This window comes from Gorilla gorilla, chromosome 1 (genome assembly GCF_029281585.2).
Source record: "Gorilla gorilla gorilla isolate KB3781 chromosome 1, NHGRI_mGorGor1-v2.1_pri, whole genome shotgun sequence".
Taxonomy (NCBI): Eukaryota; Metazoa; Chordata; class Mammalia; order Primates; family Hominidae; genus Gorilla; species Gorilla gorilla.
The window spans coordinates 101727449-101739305 of record NC_073224.2 but is presented as its reverse complement, the minus strand read 5'-3'; the positions used below and the strand labels follow the sequence as shown (position 1 = coordinate 101739305).

General features: G+C 60.0%; 1 protein-coding gene across 4 annotated transcripts; it reads left to right on the top strand.

Annotated features, from left to right (window-relative positions):
- The first annotated feature begins 2368 nt into the window (after positions 1–2368).
- EFNA3 (ephrin A3) lies at positions 2369–11106 on the top strand. Of its 4 annotated transcripts, none has more exons than XM_031010586.3 (5): positions 2370–2610; positions 8654–8967; positions 9440–9505; positions 9691–9768; positions 9982–11106. In XM_031010586.3, exons 1-5 carry the CDS (start codon positions 2483–2485, stop codon positions 10110–10112), a joined length of 717 nt encoding a protein of 238 aa, XP_030866446.1. In that variant the 5' UTR covers positions 2370–2482; the 3' UTR covers positions 10113–11106. The 4 variants fall into 4 exon arrangements, with proteins under 4 accessions (XP_030866447.1, XP_030866446.1, XP_063550616.1 ...); XM_063694544.1 differs by lacking the exon at positions 2370–2610 and adding an exon at positions 3936–4123; XM_031010587.3 differs by lacking the exon at positions 9691–9768 and having other exon boundaries at positions 2369–2610.
- Positions 11107–11857: the final 751 nt, after the last annotated feature.

Here is an 11857-nt window from a genome sequence, read left to right as displayed (position 1 = left end):
AGGGACTCAGTCCCTAGAGAAGCCCAGACCTTATGAATAGAGGCCTATAGGCAGACATAGGCATTATAGCTAGAAGCACATATCCTGTAGACAGAATTGCCATATATGGTCATATAGTTTGTGCATGGCACAAAGGAGCCACCCAAGGGGAAGGGGACATCGGCCCAAGCTCCCTCACTAAGACAGGGAGCCAATAGAGCCACCTCTCACTGAAGGAGGCAGCACCTTTGTTTTTGCACAAAGGCACCACTTGCCAAGAGATGCACCCTAGGGACTGAGCCTGCAAAGAAGGGTCCTTTTTCTAATTCACACAAAGGCCCAAATCAGCTAGCAGCCTTATGGATAGAGGCCCAGGTAGACAAAGCACTAGATCCCACGGACACAGGCCTAGCTAGGCCCTATAGAGAGTATCTCAACTTCAAAACCAGAGGCTTCGACTCCATAGAGAGAGCTGCTTAAATCCTGTAGAGAGGGCTCCGGATTCTAAGAGAAGGGCTCAGTTATTATTGGAGGGTGGGTGTGGGGGTGCCAGATTCTAAAGAGTACCCAGGCCCTATAGAAAAAGGCCCAAATTCTTAAGCAGAACCTAGATTCGATAAACAGGGATATATCTTTTCTAAAATGGAATTTAAAGTCCTAGACCAAACCAGCAAGTTCCTGTTCACTATCAATATGGGCAGCGTCTCTGCCAACTGTGGGCCCCTACAGAGAGAAGCTGCCCTTGTGGAGCAGGGAATATGATTTGAGTGGAGGGGGCTGGGATTTGTGGCACCTGGAGTAAGCAGGTTAGCATCATTTGGGTGAAACAAATCTCTCTGGGGATGAGGAGCCTGCGGGGAGGGAGAGCTGTTTGCAGAGTCCCCCACTCCCATCCCAAGGGGCCTAATTTATTTGCTGGCTCCTGAGAAGGAAGAAGAGATCTCCTGGGGTGGAGAGGAGCCCAGAGAAAACAGAGCCTACTCTCACCTGGCAGCAGTCAGACACTGAACCTATTCTGGATAGCACCGCCCCTGCCCGCAGCCTAGCACCTGAGGCTGACTTGTGGTCAAGACTCTGTCCTGCCACAGATAAGCAGATAGGGAGGTGCCTGCATGTTCCCTCTCCTGAAGGATAGAAGCAAAGTAGCAGCATGCCTGTCTCCCTGGACACAGGTGGTTGGCTTGCATTCTGAGAACCCAGTCAGGCCTGGTTCCGCCTGGTCTGGGCCTCTCCAAAAGAGAAGAGATAAGGGACAGATAGCCCTAGGTCTGGTTTCTGAACCCTTTTCCTGAACTTCTAATTCCTAGAAAGAGAGAAGAGGAGAGCAAGGAACTGTGTGTGTCAGGATGCATGTGGGTTTGTGTGTGTGTTGTGTGTGGATGGATATAGGTGTGTGCTTGGGTGTCTCCGTGCCTGATCTCTAGCAGTCTGATAGTGCCCTTTCCTATGTGTGTCTGGAAGGTGTACCTGTGTGTCCGTATGTCTGTGTCAGGCGCCTGTGTCTCTATGTTCTCTGCCTTTGGGTGACTGTGCCTTTTTTCCTGAATGTGTGTGTGTGATGTGTGTGCTTGGGTGTCACTGTGAGGACAATGACTGTGGTGAGAGCTGGAACACAAGGTGCTCTGCCCTCTGACTCAGGATCAGCGTCTCTGAGAGTAGGAGTGAGAATCCCTGGGGACACCCCTGGCTGCCCCGGGAGGGGCCCTGCCTAAGGGCCAGTGAGGAATCCTTTGTAGGTGTCCAGGGAACCCTGCTTTGCCCCAGCTGACTCTCTCCTTGACCTCCTCCTGCGCCTTGGGTTCTGGACCACTGAAGACTCTTACAGCTCCCAGTATTGACATTCTCAGAGGCTGAGCTCTTTTACTCTGCCTCCAAGATAAACAAGCCTCATGCTCAGCTGGGGGCTTCAGGTGACCAGCTGTCAAAGCCTTGGTGCCAGCTGAGGACTTCTCCACCACCCTTCTGTGCCCACCTGAGTCCTCATGCACACGGGAAAAGGGGGCATGGACGCAGCAGAGGGCCACAGTTTTCAGAAGGGAAGGGGTCCAGCCCTACTTACTAAGAGGTCCTGGATCCCCAACTTCTTCTCAAGTCTGCTCCTTTCCCTCATTCCCAGAGATGAATGGGCTTCCCTGAGATCGAGATCCTTATCTTGGGTTCCCAAATCCTTCTGGGAAATTCAGCCTGGGGAGCAAAAGACCCAGGACCAGTTGTAGCAAACTGAACTCAAGAAGGAGAGACGAGGCACGCGCTGGTCTTTCCCGATGGGGCAGTACGGTCCCCACCTCCCACGCGTCGCGCGCTCCCGACCGGAGCGGGACGGGGCCTGTCGGGGGCGCGCCAGGGGCGGGGCTTCGGGGGCGCGCCCAGGAGGGCGGAGGGAAGGGCTGGGGGCGTGGCCTAAGGCTGGGGGGCCGGCGGCGGCGGCAGCAGGGAGCTGGGAAGCGGAGAAGCCGGGAGCGCGGGGCTCAGTCGGGGGGCGGCGGCGGCGGCGGCTCCGGGGATGGCGGCGGCTCCGCTGCTGCTGCTGCTGCTGCTCGTGCCCGTGCCGCTGCTGCCGCTGCTGGCCCAAGGGCCCGGAGGGGCGCTGGGAAACCGGCATGCGGTGTACTGGAACAGCTCCAACCAGCAGTGAGTCGGGGACCCTAGGAGTCCGCGCGTCCCGTCTCAGTGAGAGGGGGAGCCGGTGGGCCCGAGAAGTCCTGGGGGATCCCGGGGTGGGAGTCCTGGGAGACCAGAGCTGGGGGCTGGGAGGGGACGGAGAGGGGGACGCACTCTGTGGGCGTCTAGGAAACTCGGGGGTGTCTGAAGAGGCTGTTGGGCTATAGTAACGAGCGCTCGGGCCGTGCGGAGGAGGCTGCTGGAGGGGCCCCCCACCCCATCTTGGCTTCTCTCCGCACCCGCCGCTGGAATAGCATGCCCCTGTCCCATAGTCCCACCAGTTGGGCTGGGGTTTGGGGGTAGCGGTGTGCTGGGGATAGGCCGCTGCATTTTGGGGCCCAGGGATGACCTGTTTTTGGCCATGAGGGCTTCCAGGGGTTCTGTCTAGGACTCCTGCTTTTAAAAGTGAGGTCCAGAGCTGAGGCAGGGAGTCCGACCGAGCACCTCCCTAGAAGGAAGGCGAATGGGTTGTCTTGGTTGTGTGGATAAGCCCGGCTAGGGTGAGCTAGGGCTGGGTCGCTGAGTTGGGGGGCCCTGGGAATGCTGCTTGGTTAGGATGGGAACGTGGGGTACCGGCGAGACGGAAGGCGGCAGAGAGATGTCGGTGTGTCACACACGCACACACACGCCCGGGCTGGGGACGGCGAATGGCTCCAAGTGTGAGCGGGCGTGCGCGGCTGTCAGTGTGCGTGTGTGTCTGAGTGTGTGATTTGTGTGTCTGCGTCGGCGATCGTCTGGGGGTGGGAGCGGGCTGCGGGTCGGGGAAGGGGCTGCGGTCGCTGTCCGCGCGGCCGGCTGCGTCTGGGCTGGGGTGGCTGTTGGCGCCGCCGCGGTCTGGGCGGGTGTCAGGGCGGCCGTGTGGTTTCCCGGGGTGTGTGGCGCGGTGGCCGGGTGCTGGCTGCGGGGCCGGGTCCTCATTCTGCTCAGTCCTTGCTGCCCTTGTCTTCTCCTCCCCGCCAAGCCGCCGTGTGTATCACCCTGGCCACCTCAGTGTGTGTCTGTGTGTTAGTAGGGGGAGATCCCTGGGGACGCGGGGGTCACTGTCACACCTGCCCGGGCGGTGGCGGCAGCACTGCCTCTGGCTGCCCACCCCAGGGACCGACCGACCAGGGAGCAAATGGCCAGACCCCAGGGGAGGGGACCGGGAGGGCCGGGCGGCCGCGACCCCCAACCTCTCGGAGGAGGGGCTGCCGCTCGCCGCTCCGCTCTTTGTTGTTTGGGGCTCCGCGCCTCCCCCTCTCTCCCTCCTCGCGCCCGGAGTGTCAGACTGGGGGTGGGGATGAGCCAACGACGCCCCCCTCTCGCTTCCCATGGAAACCTCGGGGGTGGGGACGTGGCCCCTCCCCCCCGGAGCGGGACTCCAAGAACTCCGGCGGGCGCTGGGGGCTGACTTTCCAGCTCTATCTAGCTCAGCCCCCTCCCCCAGACTCACACGTCCGCCCCCCACCCCGCTAGAGTCTGGCGGGGAACGGAGAGCTCGCAGGTGAGGGGCCCCGGGTTCCCCGCCACCCTTGGAGCACCTCAGCGTTCTTAGGGGAAGCCAGAGCCGGGGAGGATGCGGGAATAGGTTTGGTGGGGGGAGGTGTTGATCAGGTTCCCCTCCCCCGCATACACCTGGGCGCAGGTGAAAGCTCAGGGAGCGGGTGGGGGAGCCCGGGTTCCGGGAGCCTCCTTTCCGTCCTCTCTACTCCGTGCGGGCCTGGGCCGGCAGAGGTAGGAGGGGGCGCACACCGGGCCAGGAGGCTGCCGCCGCCCCCGCCTCGCTTCCCGGGCCTTTGTTGCCGCTGCGCCCGGGCTCCCCGGCTCCCTCACTGCGGCAGCCGCGGCCCCATAAATCGTGAGAGCGACGTGCTCCGGAGCCGAGAATGGAGAGGGCCGGGGAGCTGGGGGCGGGGCCGACCGAGCCACAGGCTCCCGCGCCCCCTCCCCCTAGTCACGTGAGCTGGGCTCCTGGCTCCCACCTCCCGTCACGTGCGGAGGGTCTCTGCCCCTTGGGGTCACGTGGGGAGGGTCTTACGACCCCGCCTCCTGGGGGATCACGTGGGAGGGTGCTGGTGGGACACATGCGTCGGCCTCCTTTGACAGACCTGGGGACTGTGCCTTGCACACCGGCCGCGACCTAGCCCTCTGCCCCCCACTCAGTACTTCCATTTACCCCGTGGAATAGGAGAGACCAGTTCCCAATCTGGCCCAGAAACTAGGGATGGGGGGACTGTATTGGAGGGATGCATTAGAGTATGAGGTCGAGGAGTCCCCTAAGCCGGGAATCGAACTTGGTGAGGGGGCTTGGGACGGCCGATGGCCAAATATATGCCCCCTGGCCTGTGTTTCATTTCTTTGCAGAACTGAGCAAGGATGTTGATATTTGCTCCTGTCTCAAGGGGCTTCGGGAACATCTTTCTATATAGCTGTCTCTCGACCTATCTCTGAAATGCTTCTGTTGCTGATCTCTCTTTCATTCATGCATTCATTCAACAAATATTTATTGAGGCTCTACTACGTCCCTGATGGTCTTTCTCTGTGTTTTCTCCCAGTCTCTGAGTCTCAGCCTTGCACCCTTCCCTGTCCCTGCTTCTCTCCTTTGCGTCTCTGTCTCCGTCTCCGCCGTCTGTGGGCCTCTCTGGCCTGCCTGTCTCTCCTGTTCTCCAAGACTCTCGGTTCTCGTTCTCTTCCCTGCCTCTCTCGGTTTCTGGCGTCTCTCTCGCACCGTGTCTCCCTTCCTTTCCCCTTTCAGTGAATCCGGCCTCTGCTACCCTCCCCTTGTCGGTGTGTGTCTCCCCCTCACTCCGTCTCTGTGTCTCCCTTTCGGCGGGTCTCTCGCTCCTCTCCGCCGCTGCAGATCAATAAACCTTCGCCGCCGCCGCCGCTGTCGCAGGGAGGAGGGGCGGAGGTGTCGGGCGCGCTGATTCTCCCCCACCTGACGCGGCCCAGGGAAGCCTTGCGCCCAGACCTGGGCTGTCCAGACTGGGACGGGCGGGGCGCCGAGGCCCAGGGCGCCTGAGGGGTGCAGAGGTGTCAGCCTGCAACCGCCGCCCCCCGAGCGTTCCCGCCACCACCGCCACCACCCTCAAAGCCCGGGCGCGCGGACCCCACGCCGCGCACACGTGGCCCGGCCTCGCCTGCTGGAGCGGGCGGCGCGCAGCCTCGGGGGCGCGCGCTAGAGGGAAGAGAAACCCGGGTCTACGTTCGTCCTCCACCCCTTTAACTCTGCAGCCCGGCGTCTAAGACCGGGGCCGGGGGTGAAGGATGGCGAGGATTTGACAAGTTCAGGGCCCCCTGGGATCCTTTCCCTACTCCCTGGTCTTGTTGGACACCCTGTTTACCTGCCCTAATTGCCCCGGGCTGGGGGAGAAGTTTGCTCCTTCCCCGCTCCGCCCGCCTGCCCCCTCCGCGGACACTCCGGGTTAAGTGGAGCCAGGCGCGGGCCGGCAGGGCACTGAAAGCGAGAGAGAGGTGTCGGGATGCGCCTCAGAGGCCGTGAGAGCCGGGAGAGACCGAAATAACGGGGTGAGGGTACACCCCCTCCAAATGGGGTGTGTCGGCATTCGCCTTTCTGCAAGAGAGGCGAGAGGCTATAGGGGATGAAGTGGAGCAAGAAGAGAGAACAGTACGAAGGGGCAGGGCACAACCCGGTCCCCAGGTCCCAGCCCACCCCCACCCTTCCGCAGGAGGTGCGGCCCTAGAGGCGGGGTTAGCTGCGGAGCTTCGCGTGGGCCCAGCGGCACCTCTCTCTCCGCACTGCTAGGGAGAGGGAGGGAGGATGACAGATTCAATTAAAGTGCCCAAGCCAAGCAGACACGTTGGGTCTCCAAAGAGTTGTGGCTGGGAATTCCTGGCTCTCACCCCGTTTGTCCCCGTGCCCTCTGTGTACCAACTGGGCCCAGCCACCCCACCGGCAGGTCTTTCTCTCACATGCCCAGCCTTGGGGGGGCATTTCAGGGGCTGTTCCTGCCACCCAGCGCAGGAGTACATAACAGATGGCTTCCCTTCACCTGTGGTCGCCCTGCAACCTTTTTTATAAGGCTAGTCCTGCCCTGTTGAGGAAATGGAATTACCTGTAGGAATACCTTGGGTGTTGGCTTCCTCCCTGCTGGAATGGGGTGTGTTGTAGGGGGAACTGGGCGGTACAGCAGGGAGGGGCTGCTTCAGAGTGGGACTGGAAACATGGGTGAGGCTCAAAGACAGAGATCCCAGTGTGGCTGTGCAGCTGCTCCAGACCTGGCACCCTCACCACTGGAGGCCCCCTCCCCAAGGCCTGAGGGGAGGAACAGACTGTGGGTTGGTGACGGACAGGCAAGCCTAGGATGGCAGTTTGGAGCCAGGCCTGGTCTAACCCGTTTTCCTGCTCCCAGTGCCCCAGGCCGAGGCTCCTGCCCACCTGAGTGCCAGGGCAAGGGAGGGGCCTGAGTGACCCATTAATCCCATGGGAACAGAGTGGGGCTGGTAGCATTCCTGATGACCAAAGGAGGCTGTGCCAATTCTTACTGGGGTACCCAAACATCAGCTCTCTGCCTGCCTCACTGTCAGGCTCGGAATGGGTTGCTGGGTGGAGGGGACAGCACAAGCAAAGCCAAGGAAGTGGGGTCAGGGGGGAGGGACCCCCAAGGCCCCACCTTGTGCAGAAGCCTCCACGCTCATTTCTTTAATGGATCTAATTACTGTTTGGGGAACTGGGTGGTGCCTGGTGACATAGGGAGCCAGTCTCTCCCCCCAGGGAGCTCCCAGGGACTAGGGACCCCGTGGTTTGACATTTTGCCAAGGACCCCATGCCTTTCTGTGTCCACCACTCTCCTTGCACTGCCAAGATATGTGCATTCTTACACTAAAGAAATTAGGGAAAACTCCTGCCCCCTCTCCGAGTTTCTTTCTCCATTCAGAGGTTTCTCCATCCCCACACCGCGCACTACTGCCATCGAGGGTGTTAAGACCAACACTTTGATGGTGACTAGCAAGGCAGGTGGGGATTACAAGGGACCCAGCATCTGCTTCTCTGTCCCAAAGAGGGATCAGGGAAATAAGAGGCGCAGCCATCTTGTCTAGGCCCTGTGCCCACTGCTCTGCCCAGCATCATTAAGGGGGGCGGTTGTGCCAGGTTGAGGAAGGAGGTGCACAATGAGACAGAAGTTTGGGCTGGTTGGCATGATGCCATGTGGAGTCTTGGTACTGAGTCCCTTAGCGCCCTCCTGTGTTTAAAGTTCCTGGGAGCCTAACTGTCCTTGGCCTCAGGGTGGGGTCTCTGTCACGGGACTCAAGGTACAGAAGCCAGTGATATTGTAGTATGGGGAGGGCAGGGAGAGACCCCCAGATTGGTGGGGTCAACCAATACTGGCATGCGGGCCAGCACACATACAGCCCAGCTTTTCTGTGTGTCTGCTGCCTATGAGTGGGCGGTGGACATATTTGTGCGTGTGCCATAGAACTTATGCATGTATATGCATGAAGCCGCCATACATGCGTCTGTAAGGGCAGGTCCTGTTGGACTGGCCTCCGGGGTGGACTGGCAGCCGCAGGGAAGCATGGTGGGAGAAGCGATGGAGGGTGTGTGTGTCCCTCGGAGGAGATCCCTCCCACGTTCACCCTTGGCTTCCATCCCTCCCATCCCTCCTCCCGGCTGCTGAATTATGGGGGATGGACGGAGGAAACCCGGGCCTGGGGTCTGAGAGTCGCTGGGGCCTGCGCCGTTTCTGTGGCAACCAAAGCGTACGTTCCCTTCTTCCCTCCGCCCCTCTCCCTCGCCTCCTTTTCTTTGGAGGCAGGCCGGGCTTCCCTGCGCCTTTGCTACCCTCTGGTGGCCAACAGGAGAAGGACAGACCAAGAAGGAGGGCACGGAAGGAGACTTAGGGGAGCGGCGGCACTAGGGCCCCGGGGGCAGAGACAGGGCTGAGCCGCGAGGAAGCTCGGAGGAAAAGTCGGGAGGCTACGCGGACCCTGGGGAGGGGCTGCGGAGCGGTCAGATGGAAAGCGGCTTTGCTCTGGGGGTTCTTCTCTCTGAGCCGCTTCCTCTTCCCCACAGCCTGCGGCGAGAGGGCTACACCGTGCAGGTGAACGTGAACGACTATCTGGATATTTACTGCCCGCACTACAACAGCTCGGGGGTGGGCCCCGGGGCGGGGCCGGGGCCCGGAGGCGGGGCAGAGCAGTACGTGCTGTACATGGTGAGCCGCAACGGCTACCGCACCTGCAACGCCAGCCAGGGCTTCAAGCGCTGGGAGTGCAACCGGCCGCACGCCCCGCACAGCCCCATCAAGTTCTCGGAGAAGTTCCAGCGCTACAGCGCCTTCTCGCTGGGCTACGAGTTCCACGCCGGCCACGAGTACTACTACATCTGTGAGTGACGGCGGCCGGGCGGGTGGGTCTGAACGCGAGAGTCTGAGTGACAGCCGGGGGGTGGAGCCCCTAGGCTCCGGGGCGGGGCCGGCGCGGCGGGCGCCAGGTCTCGCGGCTGAGACCAGAGAGGAGGCGTGGGCACGGGGCGCCTGAGGGGTTCAGCTCAGACGAGGTCGTGGGGCCAAGAGAGGAGTTTGGTGACAGTCCCAAGTTTGGGCTGCGGAGAATCGCTGTTTCTGTGAGGGACATTCCGGGGTTGGAACATCAGGGATCCCAGTTTCTTGAGGGGTGGGACCAAAGGGGCGTCTAGGGCCGACGGCAGAGCTACAGTGACCCGTGTCCAAAGGGTAGGGGAGCTCCTGAAGGAGACCGCCCGACGGGGACAGTTTGGAGGGGGTGAGAAATAGAGCCGTCGAGGGAGGGCACAGGCACACATTGGGCGAAAGTGACTCAGGCCCGGTCTCCTCCCCAGCCACGCCCACTCACAACCTGCACTGGAAGTGTCTGAGGATGAAGGTGTTCGTCTGCTGCGCCTCCAGTGAGTAGAATAGGCTCCGAGCCGCGCCCCAATCCTCAGCTCCCTGCTTTGGGGCTCCCCTGGCTTCCTGGGGGTGGGGGCGGAGGGCACAGGTGAGGGGGGCTTGCTCCCCAGCCGTAGCAAGGGGAGGGAATCCTGGCCCTGACTCTCCCCTCCTCTCTCCCTACCCGCACCCCACCCCGCAGCATCGCACTCCGGGGAGAAGCCGGTCCCCACTCTCCCCCAGTTCACCATGGGCCCCAATGTGAAGATCAACGTGCTGGGTGAGTCTGCGCAGCGCCCTCTGGTGGCCACTGCTGGAACCGCAGCCCCCCGCCCCTGTGCCTGCTCACCTCGCATGCCTTCCCCGGGGGCACTGATACTTCCTACCCCGTGGGTGGTCACGTCCCTGGCTCCACTGCTGCTGCCGCTGCCGCGTGCCCCTGCCCTGGCGCGCAACCCAGCCCTCACCAGTCTGTCTGTTCCTCTGTCCACAGAAGACTTTGAGGGAGAGAACCCTCAGGTGCCCAAGCTTGAGAAGAGCATCAGCGGGACCAGCCCCAAACGGGAACACCTGCCCCTGGCCGTGGGCATCGCCTTCTTCCTCATGACGTTCTTGGCCTCCTAGCTCTGCCCCCTCCCCTGGGGGGCAGAGATGGGGCGGGGCTTGGAAGGAGCAGGGAGCCTTTGGCCTCTCCAAGGGAAGCCTAGTGGGCCTAGACCCCTCCTCCCATGGCTAGAAGTGGGGCCTGCACCATACATCTGTGTCCGCCCCCTCTACCCCTTCCCCCCAGGTAGGGCACTGTAGTGGACCAAGCACGGGGACAGCCATGGGTCCCGGGCGGCCTTGTGGCTCTGGTAATGTTTGGTACCAAACTTGGGGGCCAAAAAGGGCAGTGCTCAGGACTCCCTGGCCCCTGGTACCTTTCCCTGACTCCTGGTGCCCTCTCCCTTTGTCCCCCCAGAGAGACATATGCCCCCAGAGAAAGCAAATCGAAGCGTGGGAGGCACCCCCATTGCTCTCCTCCAGGGACAGAACATGGGGAGGGGACTAGATGGGCAAGGGGCAGCACTGCCTGCTGCTTCCTTCCCCTGTTTACAGCAATAAGCACGTCCTCCTCCCCCACTCCCACTCCCAGGATTGTGGTTTGGATTGAAACCAAGTTTACAAGTAGACACCCCTGGGGGGGCGGGCAGTGGACAAGGATGGCAAGGGGTGGGCATTGGGGTGCCAGGCAGGCATGTACAGACTCTATATCTCTATATATAATGTACAGACAGACAGAGTCCCTTCCCTCTTTAACCCCCTGACCTTTCTTGACTTCCCCTTCAGCTTCAGACCCCTTCCCCACCAGGTTAGGCCCCCCACACCTGGGGGACCCCCTGGCCCCTCTTTTGTCTTCTGTGAAGACAGGACCTATGCAACGCACAGACACTTTTGGAGACCGTAAAACAACAACGCCCCCTCCCTTCCAGCCCTGAGCCGGGAACCATCTCCCAGGACCTTGCCCTGCTCACCCTATGTGGTCCCACCCATCCTCCTGGGCCTTTTTCAAGTGCTTTGGCTGTGACTTTCATACTCTGCTCTTAGTCTAAAAAAAATAAACTGGAGATAAAAATAACTGAGTGTGTGTGATTTCAAGGGGCCATCACCCTTCTGTTACACTGGTGAAACCTCACAGAGCACAGGGCCTGAGTAGGAGAGGGAATTCTGGGGCCAAAGAGTCACAACGAGGTGTTCAAATCTTGTTCTGGGGCTCATCTTCATTACAAAGGCAGCGCTGCTTGGAAAGAGCAAGAGGGGCCTCCAGGCAGGGCCTGGTTGACTTTGGGCAAATCACTCAACCTCTCTGATTCTCAGGTATCCCACCAGAAAAACTGGTTGTGGTATCTCTCTCTTAGGGTTGGTGTAGGGATTAAATGACGCAGGGAGTTAAAGGCTCCATCAATTATGGTTTCCACCTTTTCTTCCCCTTCCATTCTGTAATTGAGGTTCTTGACTGGAGTCTATGGATTTCAGGGGATTTGAGAACCTAGACAGAAAAAAAACTATTTTCACTTGCCTATAACTAAAATTTAACACTCTCTTGTGTGCTTGGGCAGCAAGCCATAATAGTATTAATAGTACCTGTGACTTTGTAACCAGAAATCACACGTTTTCAGGCTGCATTATAGTTGTTGAAGATATCTCAAAATACCATTTACACTCATCAGTACTTTGAAATGATCATAGTTGTTAGACCTTCCTCATTTTTAATGTGTTAATAAGCAAGCATATATATTACTATATGAAGAAATGTAAATGTTTTGATAACTCTTTCAATATAATTAGCTTTCTTTATAACCCTTTGTAATTTTACTCATTTCAAACAT

Bases quoted from the DNA above. Each gene is read 5' to 3' on its own strand.
- EFNA3 (XM_063694544.1), top strand. From the start codon at position 3,951: ATGGAAACCTCGGGGGTGGGGACGTGGCCCCTCCCCCCCGGAGCGGGA. The intron at 8,968-9,439 runs GTGAGTGACGGC...TCTCCTCCCCAG, and splicing joins CCACGAGTACTACTACATCT to CCACGCCCACTCACAACCTG. The intron at 9,506-9,690 runs GTGAGTAGAATA...CCCACCCCGCAG, and splicing joins GTTCGTCTGCTGCGCCTCCA to CATCGCACTCCGGGGAGAAG.